The sequence below is a fragment of the Neodiprion fabricii genome, chromosome 5, assembly GCF_021155785.1.
Source record: "Neodiprion fabricii isolate iyNeoFabr1 chromosome 5, iyNeoFabr1.1, whole genome shotgun sequence".
Lineage (NCBI taxonomy): Eukaryota > Metazoa > Arthropoda > Insecta > Hymenoptera > Diprionidae > Neodiprion > Neodiprion fabricii.
Genome location: NC_060243.1, coordinates 18,115,531 through 18,134,780, shown reverse-complemented (window position 1 = coordinate 18,134,780; position 19,250 = coordinate 18,115,531). Strand labels below are relative to the sequence as shown.

Here is a 19,250-nt window from a genome sequence, read left to right as displayed (position 1 = left end):
TAAATATTATGCAAGACACAATTACTATCCTCGTTAGTTGTAAACATCTCGGTAGACATTTGAGATACCGAAATTTGCGTGGAGATAATTCTCATTTGAGTCGTGATAAGATTCATCATTTGACACGAGTCATAAGTTTTTACAGGATGCTTGATTATTCATTTGATTCTGACTGTTTATTTTTTGTCATTAGAGTTCTGGTTCAGCTTTTTTACCATCACAAGATATTGCGAAATACGAGGAAATTCACACACTACGCGATATGTCGGAATCTTTGAGATTACGTGTCGCAGTGAAAAGGTTACCTTACAATCAGTGACCCGTGATTTTATACAGTCCGGATGAATTTCTACACGAAGTATAGTTGTTTACATGATTCACAACATTCAATTTTCGAATTCTTGGAACATGTTGCGAAATGCTGTACAATCTACGAGCCACGTCATTTTACGTAATTTTTTGAATAACAAGTCTCGGTACAAAGGTTATCTTCGTGACCGTTCATTTGATACAGTCCAATTTTCCTGTTGATTAGCACTTCGAAGAGAGTCAGTCGAAATCGGTAGCTCGAACCGAAAACAGCAAAGGTTCCATCTATTTTTACCTTGCAGAAAAATATTGCGTGCAAGTCGGCTCATGGCAAGAAGAAACTTGATGCGGGAATCTCCAGAGAATTACGTGAGTCAATAACGATGAGTATTCGGTAATATATTGTCTAACAAGGAGGAAAACTCGGTCTTTTCCGGCCAAGCGTAAATTTGCAACATGAGTCGCACGTGAGCCGAAGATGAATATTGCAAATATGCGAGGTGACAAAAACCGTTGCCTCCTTTTTGCATACGATTCTTTATGGTATCTATAACAAGCTCGAGTATGTTACGCGTTTTTCCACCAAGCGCTAAATTCAAGTTGGAGTCGCGTGATGTCAGATTTGTTAGCGACAGCGCATGCGCCGAGTACTGAAAAGACCGCTTTCAACTCCGAGTACTTAACCCTTCTTTACGGCACAGTGTTTGATGTATGAGACACCTTTTTCGAATCGGTCATTCAAGATGTACTGAATTACATTCAATTTTTAAGATATTGCTGTCATTTTTTTTTTTGCATAATTGAACTTCTAAGATATCAATATTGATGTTTTAAGAGGGATTATAATGATTTCGCGAATATGGTAAGCGCTATTAATAAACAAAGTGTTGACAATGCCTGTTTTTACAGAATATAAGTGTAATTGTGGGAAGGTTCTGGGGACTAGAAAAGTGGAATTCGGTAATCCTGGATTTTTGGGGTCGCTGAAAATCAATCCGACGTCCAACTTCCAAAATTGAAAACATCGGATCCAATGTTTTTTGGTCACATGGGAGTTTGACGGGTTGCTGAAAACTAATCCAAGGTTGGGATTTTAAAATTCAAAATGGTGGATCCTATACGGTGGACTTGAAGTATGAAAACTTATCCGATTTGCTTGAAATTTGTCACTCGGTGGTTTTCCCGGTCTATGAAAGCGAATCCAACCTCAAAATTACGAAATTCAATATTCTCAGTCCGCCATATCAGATTCGTAATTTTGAATTTTGAAAACTTCTCAAATCTGATCCCATTTTTGAAATTAGCGACCTTGAGAACCCTCATATACCCGGATTCAAGGAATTTGACAGCAAGGAAAAATGCATGTTTCGAAGGGTTAAAAGTGTTCCTTTTAGTACTCCGCGCATGCGCATTCGCAGACGCACTCTACCCTAATAGAAACGGATACTTTGCGTACTGAAAACACGCGTGAAAGAACGCGTAAAACATGCTTGCGTTATATAAATGTTATGTCTTGGCAGAATAAATCGTATAAGAATAATTTTGTACAGACGTGAAGAACAGGCGGAGTGCTAACTGTAACAGATGTCTGCACTTTTTCGAACACACAACATGACCACGTCAGCAAAAGCCACTTCAAAAAATGCTCGGCCGTTCAACGGAAGTTGGAATCTTTGGCAAATCACGCTACCGATATTAATCGTTTTTGCTGTCACACAAACAGAGGTATGAATGATAAAGTTTTAAAATCAAACTAACAGCACGCAATGACTCATCGAAGTGACACAATTTCTCGAATAATTCACATAGTACTTATTCAACACACCTGTGTCACAATATCTGAACAGTTCGGATTTCATTTCAAATATGCAACTTTTTATCATTTCATTTTTCGGATTTCACTTTTACATTACGGTTTATCTTAATTCTGAATTTTGGTAAACGTGCGAATTTATCGATCTTTCAACTTAAACTTTACTCTTTACTTTTCAAAGATTACATTCAATGTCCTGTGGAGAATAATTTTTACAGTCACACATTTCGTTCGACTGAGTTCTTCTGAAAATTATCTGGATATTTTGTCACACGGACGTAAAATGCAAATCGAAGTTTCGCGTTTCCCACCGAATGATTCGATAAATTGGAATTTATCCGAGTTCGAATTGAAATATTCGAAGACTCACGTGACTCGGAAAATGAATTACATGACACGCTTTCTCCACTCTGCATAATCGACGAGCAACTGCTCATTTGCGAACGTTTACTAATGTCAATTGCTTGTCATCTGAATTTTTTTTCAGACTCGACCAAAGACCGGATATCATAGAATATCTTACATTCCAAACAGAACGAGCCCTCAAATATATGATCTACATATATCCATCGATTTGAAGCTTCAGCAACCGACCGATGATCAGATTTACATAACGTGAGAATACGATTGTACGGAAATATACAAGTAGATCGCTAGAAAATGAGCGTGTTCTAATTTTTTTTATACCTCGACAACTGGTTATTCAATTCAACTGTGAGTCCATTCATTCAAGAGTATATAGATCGAGCCCAATTGACGACTTTTTTCATCGAAATAAACTACCAGAAGCTATTGTCACTGACGTCTTCAATAACGTCGATCATTTCACTCGGTGATATTTTTTTTGCCCCTCCCACAATATCTCAAAAACTGTCCAACCGATTTACTTCGAATTCCGAGACGGTATTCTCATCTCTTTCTCAAGATCAGACTATTTAAAATTGTCTCATTTTCGCTTCATTCGTCTTGTCAACGAAATGAAGAAGTCATTAATTTCAAATCTAAGTAAAGAGGATGGTACTGTCCCGAAATACTGTCTCCAAGTTTGAAGAATATTTTTGAGCCATCGTGGACACCGCAAAACAAGCTACTAAGCGAAACGGTTGCCGTTCAGTTTATACGATGACAAACCGCCGGATGGATAAATTTTCATTTTTCCAAATATTACACGTCAATGATGTTTGACCTACATACTTTCGAATAAATCGAACACTCGTATTGTTGGAATAATTAGATAGCAAGGTATAAATTCACGAGCTCGTAAAGATTTTCAGCAATCTACTCTAACGTAACGTTTGTTTCTAACAAACATACGATTGTTCTTAGTCTTATTCAAATAATCAGAAAGAACACGAGAGAAACGGAAGATTTTTATCGTCGTTAAAAAAAAAAACAATTATTGCTTCAACAAAACATTTCTTCACGGTTAGTGTAAAAAATATTTTACTACTGCAAATAATTATTTGTGTAGGCACCGGAAGATTGAGTAGGATCAACTGTACAGTGTAGATATTTCGAGACAAGAGAAGACTTGTTAACATCGAGTAAAATTTTTCTCGATCCACGGAGTATTTTTTTCCATATTCGGAAGATAACGAGTGTTTGGCTGAAGCGATTCGATTTTTTCCCGTGTATCGTATTACAAAGAGTTTCTAGACGCAAGAAAGTTATTATTGAATTATACATTTTCGCAAAATTACGTTAAAATCTTGTACAGTTTATCTCATCCATATACCGTGAACAAAAGTGTACAAGATGAAGACCAGATTCATTTATATAAAAATGAAAAATAATCTTGACTCACATTATAGCTATGCGATAATAGAAGAGGCGAGTTTAGCCGAGTCGATTTACAGCCCCGAAATTTTTTTATCGAAACTGCTGAATCAACGAGTAAATGTATTTGCGACGTATTTTGGTGCGCTGAATACGGTGGCGCAGTCCGTTTTCTACCGTCGCATTAGAGTTTCGAGACATTTTTATCGAATATTGTCATTTTTGACGGTAATTGCACTCCATCTCCTGTCAACAGGGCAGACGGCGAATCTACACGGGAGACTACAATTACTGAAACACCGGACACTTTACCTTTAACGTGAGTTACCTCATTTGTTCATCATGAACGTTCGTTAATTGTATAAAACGTAGCCGCTTAGAGAATTCGTGATCAGCTCACTAGCTTACTTTACGAAACTTTGTCTTGTAGTTCCTCGATTTTGTTACCTCATATACAACAACTGATACTTTCAGAAACCACATGCCACCTGTGACGTTATCTGAAATTATGTCAAAAATGGCCAAAGGCACAGCGAGTCGAATTCTTTCCTACATGAACCATCTTTCCGATGCGTGTGATGATTTTTATGAATACGCTTGTGGAGAGTTCGAAGATAACCAGCTCACGATAGAAAATGACCTCGCAGAACAAGCAATGCAACGAATTTTCAGTAAATAATCTCACGTTATTATACAAGTTTACCGTGAGAACGGAACTCAAACATAACACGACAGAAACGATGTTCTGAGTCAATCATCCGACGTGCACTCAAATGAAGCATAATTCGATAGGATTTTTTCACTGTATTGGTACAAGTTTGATCTACTTCATTGACGCGGAAAATCGTTGTGTCTGGCTGTGTCACAATAATCGAAAATAATAAACTGTCTAAAAATGTAACATGTCGATGTATGACTGTTCCACGATAGATGCAAGATTACAATGCAATATCATGAGACATCTAATAAGTTCTCGATACGAAGCTTGCAATGACACGAGTCGAGGCCAGTCGTATGGATTTTTCGTCCACACATTTAACGAACATAAGTCGATGTAGAGTCTGAGAAATTCCTTTAGTGGAAGTAGTTTTGTATTTCATCGCCAATCGGCGATACCTAGTTGCGAAAGAAAAGACCAACGGGCGTGCAACTCGATCAATTGCATTAATTTAATGCGCCCAAAATTACACTAATATTGAACCGAAAAACGTGCTCGGTAGATCAAGCTTGTAGTTTTGGGTGGTATACTGAAACTTCTGGATAGGGTGGCAGTGTGCAGTACACACGTTTCTGTGTTAACGTTATCAACTGTTTTTGTTCTCTTCCATTTTCTAGCCGAGGCTCAAAAACGCCGAAGTGACGAACAGCCCTTTCTCGACTATTACGAAAGCTGCCTGAATTACGAAAAGACGACCAATCAGTCTGAAAGATTGGCAAACGGTAGGCAATTGAAACCTTACTGGACCGAATCAAATGAACGGCAGGTATTTTTGTACTTAGTAATAGGCATTGTTTTCATCACGTTGTAGTTCGACGAGCTGTACAAGAAATCGGACGTTTTAATTACACGGATAACATTGGGAAGGATGATACCCAACCTAAATTCCGCGATACGCTTCAGAGACTTCTCGAACGGAACAGGTGAGCTTACCATTAGTATTTCTACTGGCTAATCTTTGCCCGCTTGATCACAGGTGTGAAATATATCGTTTAAAAGGCAAGCAATAAGAAGAACGCCGTAGTCATTTATGAATCAAGCATAGGTATGTAAGTAGACCTTGGTTTGGATTATTAGGCTATTGACGCCACGTCGTGTCAATGAAAAATGTTAGCTTTAGACGTAAAAAAACACACGAAATCTTTTTAATCGTTCGAAAGTATGTTTCCAAATCTTGAAGAGTTTACGAGATTTATACGAAATTGGTAAAGCACTCGTCATGTTGGTGCATACATGACTAATTTTTATAACAGAATTCTGACAATCACTCCGCGATAAATGCATCCATCACGGTGGTTGCTATACCTGATTATAAAAAATATTTCTCAGTCTAAATGCTAAAGTAATAATATCATCTCAGTGTTATCAAATTTTTGCGAGAAAATCGTAAATGAATGAGTTAGTGTAATTCCGACATATTTTGGTGCGCTGGATACGATAGCGTTGCCCGTTCTTTTTCCATTGGTGAAAAATGGCATGTTTTTACGACAATTGTATTTTTAGTCCTATGATCTCCCAAACTGTTTCATAAAGTACGCTAAGAAAAATTGAAGTGTTCTTTTTCTCATCTAAAGAATGTCATACAATAGTATCATAAAATATTATTACTTTTCAACACCTCTCCTGATGTCAGAGAAGTATTAGTTTCAGTCGAAAATCACGTTTGCTAATGTTAAGGAATCTTTACGTTTCCGATCCTCTACAATTCGAAAAACAGGTTTTTATAGAAGTGTCGGTCGGTCTGCCGGCCTGTTGGTCTGTCCGAAAAACTTCCGCAATGATTTCGAAAACATCTCGATGAAAAAATCTATAAATTACAGATTTTCACAGCCTAAATGATTGCCATGAAAAATTTCCACATCCCTTTCAATTTGAACTTTCGGTTCTACCGGAAATGAATCGCTTTTTAATGTTTAATCAACAAACTTATACTTTCTCTTCTTCATTAAATTACTTTATGTTTTTCCAAGTTTATATTTTTATTGGAAAAAAAAATGTATGAATTTTTTGTTCTGTAGAAAATTTTTTATTCTTCTAAATTTTCTTTCAATACTTTTTCACTTCATTGTCAAGTCTCGGCAGTTTCAGATTTTTCGTTTAGCCGTTTTTGCGATCATCACGGCAGATTTTCAAACAGCCCGACAGACTCTCCATTCTCATGACGATGAAAAGTATCGCGAAAAAAAAAGATTTCACGGCAGATTCTTTTTTAATTCCATCACGCCTACTAATAGCCGTAACAAAATATTTCTGACCCAAAAATTTCATATCTCTTACGATCGTAAATATAATCGTATTTTTCCCTGTTTGAAACGTTTCATCCAAGATGATTTCAGAGTGATGAGAGTATTTTCATTCGACTTAAATAGCAGCTTGACCCTTTCAGAACCCTTGACCATTGCAGTGGTTGTGCATTTTGAAAATTCAGAACAAATGTTTCTTTCATCAGAGTTTTTAGTAAAGGATGGGTGTTGACAACATTTCCAATAACTATTTGAAAAACCACATATTGAAGACTATTCCTTCATTTGAGCATGTTTTCGAGTCGAAAAAGTGCAGCTTCAATAGTTAAAAAAAGAGATGCGTGTGGCTTTTGTTTTTATTTCTACTTTTGTAGGCTATTTAATGTCAACTCTCTTTCTGGAAAAAACATTTATGCTCCCAGGATAGCCTCAAACGTCATGAAAAAATAGATAAGCTTGGCAACAATTAATGCAAAGATTCTGTTATGAGAAAAAAAAGATTTATTATACATATATGGTCATTAGGGAGTGCCAGAAATTATTTTTTTCAAACACGCAACAAAATTTCAGTGAATCATCTGAAATAGAATATCTCGACCAAATATGAGCTCAAAATATTGATATTTAAAGGTACCTATTTAATTTTTTCCATTTTGTATTTAAATAACACGTAAAAAAATCGGAATTTTGTTTTTCTTTTGTAAACGGCTATTATAAACTATCTAAACACAGATTCTTAAAGAAAATTTCACGCTCTATAAAAAAGTACTGAGATAAAATTTTCCTAACTCTAACCAATTAAGATATATTCGTCTGTAAACATTGAGTCATCTTGAATATCTTCTGATCAGTTAAAGCGAGGAAAATTCTATCTCAGAACTTTTAATATAGTGTGAAATTTCCCATAAGAATCTGTATTTACGTAGTTTATAAGTCGAGCCGTTTACGAGAAAATAAATTGAAAGTCCTCCTATTTTTCTAACAATAAGTGTTATTCAAATAATAAAATAGGCGTCTCTAAATATCCATATTAAGAGCTCATGTTTGGCTGAGGTATTCTATTTGAGATGCTCTACCAGAATTTTGATGCGCGTTTGGGAAAATAATTTTTTTTGGCACACCCTAGTGGTCATCATATGTGCACGCAAGAAAAACATGTAACGATATTTATTTAACATGTAGAACGCACTTGTAAAGAAATAAATGCTATTCAAGGATTATAATTAAAAGGAATAATCTCTCGGGTTGGACACATTATTTCTATCGATTGTTTATCATTTTTCCTACTTCAATATTTTTTCCGAATCATCAATATGTTTTCGAATTATCCAATCGCTTACTTAACAACTTTCCCAACATCACAAAGTATATAATAAAAGTAGTGATAGGAATATTAAATTTAAATTTTCTTCAAATCTTGCCAATGCACACTTCGTATCCATTAGAATGGACCCACGTTTAGCTTTTAATACAGGTTAAGGAACATTCTGAAAAAGATTAGAAAGCTCATTTGAAAGATAGGGAATCGATACACGCCTAAGCAAATTTTATTCCAGCGCTAGATTCAATTCAGTTTTGAAAGGGTCAAGTGGTAAACTTTGACATAAAAAACGCAAATATTGTACCCAAGTCCCGCCAGGTAACGTCGTCTACACGTAAGATCATTGAGGTTGCAGGAGGGGATGAGTCTATAGACTTGAGGTGGTCATGTCCGGTTACATGCCTCAGTTTTATTTATTAGAAATAATTTTCTTCTCGTTGTTTGTCTTGCACAAAGGAAACTGGGAATAGAATGAACATTGTAAGGTTCGGTGGTATCTAGCTTGGAAGCTATTCATAGGGAAGGGCCGTGCCTGTGAAGGCTTTTGTTCAGAATGCCAAGATCTATAACATATCAAAAATCCAGACGATTCCACTAAAACCCAATTCCTGTAGGATTATTGCGGGACTCAAATGGTAGCCCTCTATTGCAAACACATCGACACAACATGTTCATGATACATGAATCATCTCATGTACTGTATTAAACTTGAACTTTTCGCGAAAAAATATGCTTTTCCTGTGTTTATTAAAGATTGCTATCAAACTACGGTCAATGAATGTTCAGAATTTGACATAATTTGGTATTACTCTAGCTGAAAACACGTGACAGAAGATGTGATAAAATCGAGGTAAAGGCACTTTTCACAGCATGCTCATCAGGGTGGTTAAAAAAAAAAATTTTGTCCGCTCTTACCACTTCAGATGTTAGTGTTTGTCGCTCTTTCCATGTTTACTTCCCATGTTAAATGAATGACCTGTTAAATTTGAGGGGTGGGGTACAAAAATGCGAAAGACCAAAAAGTCGACGGGACGAAATCCCGAAAATTAAACTGCCGACAGTTAAAAACGTAGAAAGACCAAAAATACGAAAAGATGACTTGTAGAAGGATAAAAATTGAGAACGCAAAAATGTATAAATAAATGAATACTAACATTTTTTTTTTTTTTTTTCTTTTTTGAGAACGAGAATTTTGACCCCCACCCGACTTAAGCTGGAGAGCTCATCTGTTGGGAGGATTTTTTTCTATCAAGCACTAACATTTGAGGGGGTAAGAGCAGAAAAGGTTTTTTTTTAACCACCCTAATGGTCGTACAGTTACATCCGAAACGCATTAAAGTTATAACATTTGGATTCTCGAGTCACTTCTGACTACAAGTCAATGCAATCGCGGATGGAATGCAAGTTTCGTTGTTAGAAAAAAATCTAAATCCTATCGAATAAGCATGAGGTCTGATTCGCAGCGCCCTCTTATTCGACATTACTCCAGACCTCGCAGTAAAAGAAGGGAATTGTAACACAGAGCCAGAAACAGTTCAGTTTACTTGGAAAATTGGGCCACTGATCAGCAGAACTGACCCCTACACGAATAGAAGAGCAGAGGAATGCTATAAACAGCTGGAATCGGTGAGAAACGAACCGGAAGTGAAATTTACAGAAGTCTACGGAACTTACAAAGAGTGCAAGGTGAGATTAAGTATGCCTTCGATACCTGGTTTTTACATAATACAATCCAATAGCACGATTACATATCTTATACGTACATGCGATGCTGGAATGACAGGTAATTATATTAGCTGTAACAGTAAATTTAACCCTTGAAGTAAACTTTGTTGACAGAACTACTTGGGCACCTTTACAACGTCCATCAAAGATAGCGTGAAAAAAATTTTCGGAACGGATTATGATCAATCGGAGCAAATCGGGGTTGACGTTGAGAAGCTGATTCAACCTTTCCTTGTGCCGGCATGTATCTCATTTTTTGATTCCATACGTGTGCAATGATCGTCTATAATATGTCATCTATAACGGTGATTCTGCATTGCAGGAGATGGATGAAGATGAAATCCGTAAGGCCTACGCAACCAAGAAATATATCTTGAAGGGTGACGATGACCTCTCTGTCAGATCGGCACATAAACAACCGCCATTCGTAAGTAAATTACAGAGAATTCTACACATTGCAACAGAGGAAAAAATAAGAATCCGATGATATATCGAAGAATTTCATCAAACATCGTTACTCTTGTAGCTTGATTTCAAGAAACTATTACCACCTCGAGCAAATGTGGAAAGAAAACTCTGGCATGGTTATCTTCTTGAAGACCTTACTCGAGCTGTAAAGAATGTCGCCTTGCGAAGCTATCAGATTCGTGACGAAACGTGGATAAATGATGCTCTCCTCGCAATTTACGCTCACGATGTCTATCACGAGGTAAGTTTCGTCATTTGATGAGGGGCCGTTGGAGATCGAAATGCATGGGGTGAAGAGTCTGTATCGTGACGATTCAAAACTATTATCTCGTATTTGATAGCTTGAAGTCATAAGCGCCAAAATGTGATTTTTCGGACGAAGGGTCACCTCGTGTTTTTTCACTGATTCCGACAAAAATTATGAACAAATCCATGAACAAGTTAGCATCAATGATCCGAAAATTCGAAAGCAAAAGGTTGTCTATAGGCCAATAGAGTGTGCTGTGCAGTAGATCCACCAGACAATAATTTGTTGTTACCTTTATCGCTTTTTTTACAAAGAATATATTTATATAAGTATATAAGTTTATTAAACATTTTTGGTGAAACCATTATGAAAACTTCTCAACACTGTTCGATCTATTTCTTTACATAATACGGACTACCTTTTGTCAATAACTTGTCAATCTTTCAATATCGACATTTTTGATCACACTTTTCGAATTTCACCGATTTTCAGAAAAAAAAAAATTATAATATCCAGTTCGAATTTCTAACTACAAATTCAGATTCGTGATTAACGATTTAAAAGACCTCAGGTACCATATTACATGAAAATATAACGATTTTTTATTTTCAACCACTATAATGGATCCACCGACACCAATTTTGAAAGTCTGAGCTCGGATTCGTTGTCAATGACCCAAAAGACCTCCACCTACTAATTTCTACCAAAATCCGAATATTTTTAGATTTTTTCCACCATATTGGATACACCATTTTGGATTTCGTAAATCTGACCTCAGATTCATGATCAGCCACCCAACAAACCTTACGGTACCAATTTTCAATCGAATCCATTAGGGGGGGGGGGTAAGGGTTTCAGCATAAAAAAAAAACACTTTTTTGTGATTTTTTTTTAAAAGTATGGATTGAGCAAATTTACTCAAACTTTTTGTACATTATTAAGTATACTTTAAAAATATTCTGTAATTTTTTCATGCGGAAATATTGGAAAACAAGCCAGTGACAGAGCTGGCCCCAGAACGTCTTAGAAAAAAAACAACTTGCGTTGTTCACTATATCTCGTTCGGAAATTATCTGAAAACGAAAACCATTAAAATTTAGTCAAAGTACCATCAAATCCTCCCCCCAAAGTTCTATAATTTTTTTTTTTTTTCATTTAAAAATTTTTTGTCACCATCTAAAGTGTAAACTTCTATTTTCCACGAAAAATTCCGCCATTTTGTGAGTGAGAAACCCCCTTAATGTAAAACAAAAAATTTAAGTAAACGTTGGGGGGAGGTATTTTATATGTAGAAAATGTGTACCAAGTTTGAAATGAATCGGTCAAGTAGTTTTAAATGGCAGTGAACACGGACTTTGAAAAAGCAGTTTTGAGAAAAAATCAAAAGCGCACGATCAAACGTACAACGACAAACTGACGCTCGTCTCTCGTTTTAAAATATTGTACAGTGTATAGTATGTACATACAAATATAAAATATGTCTTTATGGCTTTACTTACCTGTCTTTACTAAATGAAATATTCTCGAAACAGGATAATGGATCAGAACGATAGAAGTGAATAAGCTGTATACCTGCTGTCAGAACTATAGTGTTAAAGGGCAGGAGACTAACTAGACAATAACTTCAAGAGTTTTGCTCAGAGCGATTTAAAATTTTGGGAATATATTCGTAAAATGTTTAACAATAAGATAAGACAAAAAAATTCGATTTTTCGAAAGTGCAAACCTTTACCCCCCCTTAATTCATTCTCAAGATATCATTTTTATTTTATATTTTGGAATTTTCTCATTTAAATCATTTGACGACTGAAACGATCAAAGCCAAAATTTAATCAGCTCGAAGTTTGAAGAAGCTGCGTCGACTGGACCAAACTAATTGAAATCCGGTAACTCGCTCTCGAGATGCCGTCGGACGAAATAACTGATCACACAGATGCATACATAAAACATACATCCACACATATATACGTCCATCCGAAAATGGTTGCATGTCATTTTCTACATCTCGTAACGTCGAGATCTATTGAAAACTCACCTTTTTGTTTTCGGGGTAATTCCGATTACTTCCTTTCTTATCTGAGAACAAGGAAACGGGAAATTCAAAAATTTATACCGCCTTTCCTCTTCACGAACACTAAAAGCTCGTCTAATTTTAAGCCTACGACCTTAAGTAATTAGAAACGCGATATAATATTAGTTTCGACTTGAAACCAACTTATTTCGTACAATTTCCGGATTTTTTTTTTTTCTTGCAGTTTGCTGCTCCGCGCCACGATGTCGAAAATTACTGCAAGCGACTAGCAACTAACCTGATGAAGACGCATGCATCCAGTTTATACATGTCATCATTCAAAAGCGAGGAACTCGAGGTCATGGACAGAACGGTAAGCGAATAAAGCCTTCGAATTCTGCGACGTTCCAAGCATATAATTCACGATGTATCGATCTGATTGTGAACCAAGATTGTTGTTGTGGCTTCAGATGACCGAAATGTTTGAAAAATTAAGGAAAACATTGGAGTCGAATGTGTTGAAACAGAAATGGATTGGGAAGAAGAGCAAAGAGGCAATTTTGAAGAAAATCGCAAGTCTCTCAATCGCGACACCCGCCCACCGAACCGATTATCATAAATCAAACGACAATGAGGTATGCAACATCAAACCGCAGACACCTACCTTCGGATTGCGGGCTAGAACGGATTGTTTAAACCACAGACGTTATATTTTCTTCACAGATCGAACTCACAGGCGATTTTTTCAACGACACAATGGCGCTGCGGAAGATGTACAGAACGTCCATGTACCAGATGCTGGATAAACGGCCAAACGAAGAAATGTATGCGTTTGCTTGGTTGACGATCATTTTTACGGTCCCCGCGATACGAAATCGATGATCAGTTTCGCAGGGAATATAAATTGTCCCGATCGGTCAGCATTGGTCTGAAAGTCGATTTTCGATTCACAGATGGACGTACTTCGCCCAACCGTACGACGCGTCGACTTCATCTATATACGAGCTCGAGAAAATAATTATACCGGTCGGAGCTGTAGATTGGCGCTTTTTGGACCGTTCCTACACCACGTCAACGCAGCATTTGGGGCTAGCTACTCTTGGAACGCTTATCGCCAATGAAATTGCTCATCATTTTGACTTCACAGGTACGTGACGCGTCGTGAGTACACTAAAAAAATGCTAGAGTCAAAACAACTACGTGATATACCTATGTGTACATAGAACGACTGTAGTTGGGGGAAATATTAAATATAACTTCCCTCACTGCGACACTAGATAATTGAATGACGATATCAACTTCAAGAATATAGCGAAAGACATCATTTATGGCAACTATGTTCTTCGTTGGTAGCGACTGCTATGAAGTTACCGTTGGTTTCACGCATGGCGCTGCGTTGTACGTATAACGTTCGGTGTGATTGTCATGAAAATAACGCGTAGTTGCTTTAACACGTATAACCCGTCATGTGTATGAACAGTTAACCATACTGTAATTTCACACGCAACGAAAACGTTAACGATTTTCTGTAGTTGAACGAACCAGCGCGAACGAGTTACGCGAACGGCGCTTGAGTTCGATTCAATATGAAAATAGATGCCATAATTATGGAAATTATGTACGTCTCCTTTTCATATACGTAGAGATAAGTATCGTTTAATAAACCAAACCGATTTATTGGAAAATTGTTCGTTCGATCATCATTTTATGAAAATAAATCGCGACCGATCCGCGTAAAGAAGGATGTACCTGCGGTTAATTGACATTGTTTTAACTAAATATTCTGTCGCCATTAAAGAATATAGTCATCCGTGGAGTCCCAGATTCGAACACAGGCTTATGGAGATAGACTGTGCGGTGTTACGGGGCCGCTTAAGACCTATGTGAATCTGTCACACGACTGTGGAAAAAAACATTTCAAAAACTAATATCAATTGTACTTCGTTGGTGCCCGCTTGTATCACCATTTTTTTCATTTATACTTTGAGTCAACAAAAGATGGAGTCGTTTCTTTGATTTTTATAAAAGCTAACTCTTCTGTTTGCAAAGATAGTCGGATTCTTCCAACGGGGATAGCTTCAGAGTCGTTTCTATAGATTTCTACCACCTTTCTTTTTGTTGTACTTCGACCCGAGTCACCGGTTAGAGTGAGAGGGCCAACTCTTGCTCCCTCTCTCTCTCTCACTCTCTGAATACGGCTTACGGCTTCAGCTTGGTGAACAGAGCGCGCAGTCTATCTCTGTAAGTCTACGGGTTGGCGTCCCGAACAAAATTGTGCGTACGGCGTTTTTTCGGGATTTAAGATAAAAATTAGCTTTTCCCGATTTGCGATCAATTATAAGTAATTGACATGTCAGAAAGATGTGCATAATGGCCGTAATCAGGCTACATATTTGAATTCTATTTGTTGATTAGAACTACTCCAAATGATTACATGCTTATGTTTAGTTATTAAATCTATCGCATATGTTGACAACTATATAAGGTGTCTCAAAACTCGCGCAAAGAGTAATTTTGGTGGAAAACCCTGCTTTATAGTTACAAATAGTCGATTTTTTATTGATCCATGAAGTATACAGAACGGAGTTGTGTATACAATAGCATTGCTGGCATATACGCGCTCTTTTGTTGAAATTTTTCTGCAGTACCGTTTTGCGTAAGTATGGCTGAATTTCGCTGACACAGCGCTCAATTTCCTCCTCAAAGGTACGAGTCCTTCAACGACAGCCAAAGTGTTTAAGATGACTAATAGATCCAGTCGATCTACATTTTTAATTGATCTCCTCACATTTGATGAACTTAAATCACTATTCCGACCAGATTTTGTGCAAAAATTGCAAACTGTCGTTGTCAAGCCTTCGTTATTTTTAAATTATTGCTCAACAATGAAAACGCGTTTTTATTTCGAGTATCGCCCTATATTTAATAACCCCGAACTGTCAGCTGTCACGCTGTATTTTGATTTTTGGTGGCAACACTTTACCGCACAAATTTCGCGAAATTTAAATCTTGCGCGAATTTTGGGACACCCTACATACAAATGTTAAACTTATCCACGTAACGAGTTCAATTCTTGGGCGGAAGAACACCATAACCACCCCATCACTTGAAACCGGATGACAACAACGATAATCGACATAACGATATATTATGATTGGTTTTGCCAGACGTAACAATCCTTACGAGCATCCTAATGTAGTATCAAAATATGTAATTTTGTAATACGAGCGAGTAAATTTGATATGGCAATCACAGCAAATAAATTATGCCAAAGAAGTTTCGTAGTAAAACCGCGTTTAGTCAACGTAACTATATGATTATCGTTGGCGATGTAGATGATAATACCTGATGTTGCTACATTTTTTATAGTTAGTATAACAATAGAACATTGAAGGACCGGGAGTGCATCAGATTTTTTAGTTATTTCATATTTGCCAAAACTATAAATTTTTTCAGTATACTTGACTGAAATGTGATGGGAAATTGGGCAGGGGGAAGCTAAATTGAAACTTATATTTGCCGAAAGTTGGATCGTGCAACCTTTACGCTATTGTTTTTTAATTATTCATACAATAACGGTAATTATGTATAATAACGCCTCGAGTAGGGACGTGCGGATACCAGAATTCTTCAGCTCTGATCGGGAAAAATCTATCAGTTTCGGGTCGGATTCCCGAAAATCTCGGCATTCCCGAAAATATTAATGTTTACAAAGATAGCTAGATCATTGACGTGGGATCCGTGAATTAGTGACAGAAGACAAGAGCGAGTGAATCGGCATCATGATTGAAGATAGTCGATGATTAATACACAATAAAAGATATACTTTATTTGAGCGAGATATGTGCGAACTGTGTCGCGAGAGATCAGACAGACAACTCAGATTTGATGAAAGCTGAGAGAATACATATGACGATATACATAGGAGATATTGAGACAGTTATTAATCTCTTTTCAGGCATAAATTACCTGAACGGTTGGAAAGGTAGGAAAGTGGCGCCTGTTTTCTGCTCTAACACGGAGGATGATACAGCTTACAGAAGCGACTACAAAAACCATTACCAAAATTTGAGGGGAAAAATGGACTCCATCTTCCTGCCATCGACTTCTCAAAATATTCATTACAGCGTAAGCCACAGACGTTCAGCATTGTCCGTTTTATTCATTGGTTAGACAAATCAAATATGGGGTCGTAGTAAAATAATTTTTTTTTGCATTTCTGAAAATGTATTCTCTGAGCAAAGTTTGAATGACTCGGGTAAATCGTCAATAAATTATGATAAATCCCGACTGTCTAATTGCTAAAGTTGTGGATGATTTCAAAAAATTGTACCAAATCAGTTGTATGTAACAAGTCGTTCGTTAAAATCTTTATCGAATTCACACCGGACGCATACTTTGAATTTTCTATAACTCGCCGGCACGAGTAAATGGATAGAATTGATTTTTTCACTACGCTCAATAATTATAATTTTGCTCGGATGCCCTAAGCGAGTGCCTTGTAGAATTCAATTCAATTTCGCTGGACTGTTGATTTGGTCAAACTAGTGTCATTACGCATGTAATAAGGAAAATGTCATAATTCAAAACATCATGTATTTTGTCATTGTAACCCCAATTCTTAATCTCATAAATAAAACCAGAATAAACTGTCTGGAATTGACTGAATTTGCAGATATCCGACCTCAGTCTCAATGAGAGATTCTCAGACGACGCCGGCCTGCGACTCGCCTACGATACGATGTTAAACTTACCCGCGGAAGCCAAAATACCATTGCCCTGGCTTTCGAACTCGGAATCCAACGAGATACAACAATTCTTCTTGGCCTATGCTCAGGTGCCTACCTAATTGACACTTGTAATACTTTTTTTTTATGCATGTGGTCGCTGTTCGTTGTATGTTCAACGTCTAAATTAGTCTAACGGGAAATGGTTAAGCTCCAACGGATGCTGAATACTGTATTCTCATAGAGAAATCACAGTACGTGCTGACAGAGGAACCGAGCAGTTGGTAAAGAGGAAAGATCATAGATCATTTTCGACTGATACGCACTACGCTTTTCATTGTTAAACCTACCACTTGACCGCTCGTAACTGTTGTTCCAATATTTACAGATGCATTGCACAAAGAAGCCTCTCACAACATCCTTCAGATCGCTCTACGAAGACGAAAACTTGCCAAGCCGACTACGGATTGCGATAACTGCCGCCAATAACGAAGCCCTTGGAGAAGCCTGGCAGTGCAAAACGGGAACCAAAGTCCGCCCTGAGGAAAAAACATATAATTTTCCTCACCTCGACGGTATAGACTTCGGTCGTGATATCTAAGTACTCCCACCTAATTAATGAGTTTATGTTTCATCTCAAGAAACAGCCGTTTGTGTCAAAAATATACCAGTGAACTGTGAAAAATATCACTTCTATATAATTACTAAAAAATTCTATTGAGATTAGAGTAACGTTTCAATAACGGTTTATATATTGTTGGGGTTACATTAAAATTTGGTACGAGTACTCATTCAGTGTGATTGTAGTTATCAATACTATATTTTCTGCCTACTGCAACAGTTTTTTAATCAACCAAGGCCACAACATCAATTTTTCGTTGCATCAACATCTAATCACCGCAATAGTTACAAAAAGACATGGTACAGATGACCATAATCAGAGAGAACAGTACTCACCCTTGATTTTCTGGTTACAGTTACAAGATTATTTTTCATTTTGTACCCAGAAATATATTTTTGGTCAAGTTGAAAAATGAGAATAGTTAGGGACTGTACATTAAATGTGTAATATATATGAGAATCGATAACAAGTTCACAAAATTAACCAATTCGTGCAGTTCTGAGGGCATAAACATTGTCATCTGTCTTATAGAACCATTCGGCTCGTCAGAATCAGTCTGATTCCGTGGTTTCTGAAAAAAAACAATCTGCCTTGAAGAGTTAGGAGATAATTTTTTCAATCTCCACGTTTTTAGTTCAATCGAAATAACTATGAATAACACGTATCCGGTATCAGGAAGTATGGAACTGGGTTGCATGCGACATGAACACCCTTTAAGTTTTGATTTGCCCAAGATGGATATGCTTATTTGTCTGAAATAAACAAAAAGAGTTTAATTATTCCTCGATCAATAATTCATCCGGTAACAAATATCGAAAAAAGTATATTCTTGGATTCAAAATTTTAATCTTTTCAGTGCAGTGAATAAAAATTATTTCAATAGCCAATGGCAAAAAATTGATCAGCTGAAACAGACAGAGATGCGTACGCTGATGAAAAACGTTTCAAACCCAACGTAATATTCGTTAAAATAAATAGTCTTTAGCTTGATTATTTTTACTGGGAACCAAAGATATTTTTCTTTTTCAATCGACATTAATTTCCTGCTGATGATTAACGAAGTAAATATTCCATTCGATCGAACACTCTCTTTTTCTCAGTGTACATAGTTGTGGAAAGATCGATCTCATGCTCTGAAATGGAAGTAAAAAGGACCATTGCGACGTGCGAAAAGTACCTATCAAATCATTCCGAAGAAAAATTGACCGAGTAGCCGAAGACTTAGCGCATAGAGAGTTCTTCACTTTTCTGGAAAGCCTTTGCGGAACCG

At 36.9% G+C, this 19,250-nt stretch overlaps 1 protein-coding gene across 2 annotated transcripts; it reads left to right on the top strand.

The window, feature by feature from the left end:
• The first annotated feature begins 522 nt into the window (after positions 1 to 522).
• LOC124182666 (endothelin-converting enzyme 1-like) lies at positions 523 to 18,759 on the top strand. 2 transcript variants are annotated; one of them, XM_046570204.1, is made up of 18 exons: positions 523 to 678; positions 1,860 to 2,034; positions 2,610 to 2,737; positions 4,155 to 4,217; positions 4,373 to 4,569; positions 5,234 to 5,338; positions 5,428 to 5,539; positions 9,644 to 9,866; positions 10,020 to 10,145; positions 10,228 to 10,332; positions 10,432 to 10,614; positions 12,876 to 13,004; positions 13,102 to 13,266; positions 13,355 to 13,455; positions 13,585 to 13,778; positions 16,590 to 16,759; positions 17,307 to 17,468; positions 17,747 to 18,759. In XM_046570204.1, exons 2-18 carry the CDS (start codon positions 1,894 to 1,896, stop codon positions 17,957 to 17,959), a joined length of 2,517 nt encoding a protein of 838 aa, XP_046426160.1. In that variant the 5' UTR covers positions 523 to 678; positions 1,860 to 1,893; the 3' UTR covers positions 17,960 to 18,759. The 2 variants fall into 2 exon arrangements, with proteins under 2 accessions (XP_046426160.1, XP_046426161.1); XM_046570205.1 differs by having other exon boundaries at positions 524 to 678; positions 2,610 to 2,751.
• Positions 18,760 to 19,250: the final 491 nt, after the last annotated feature.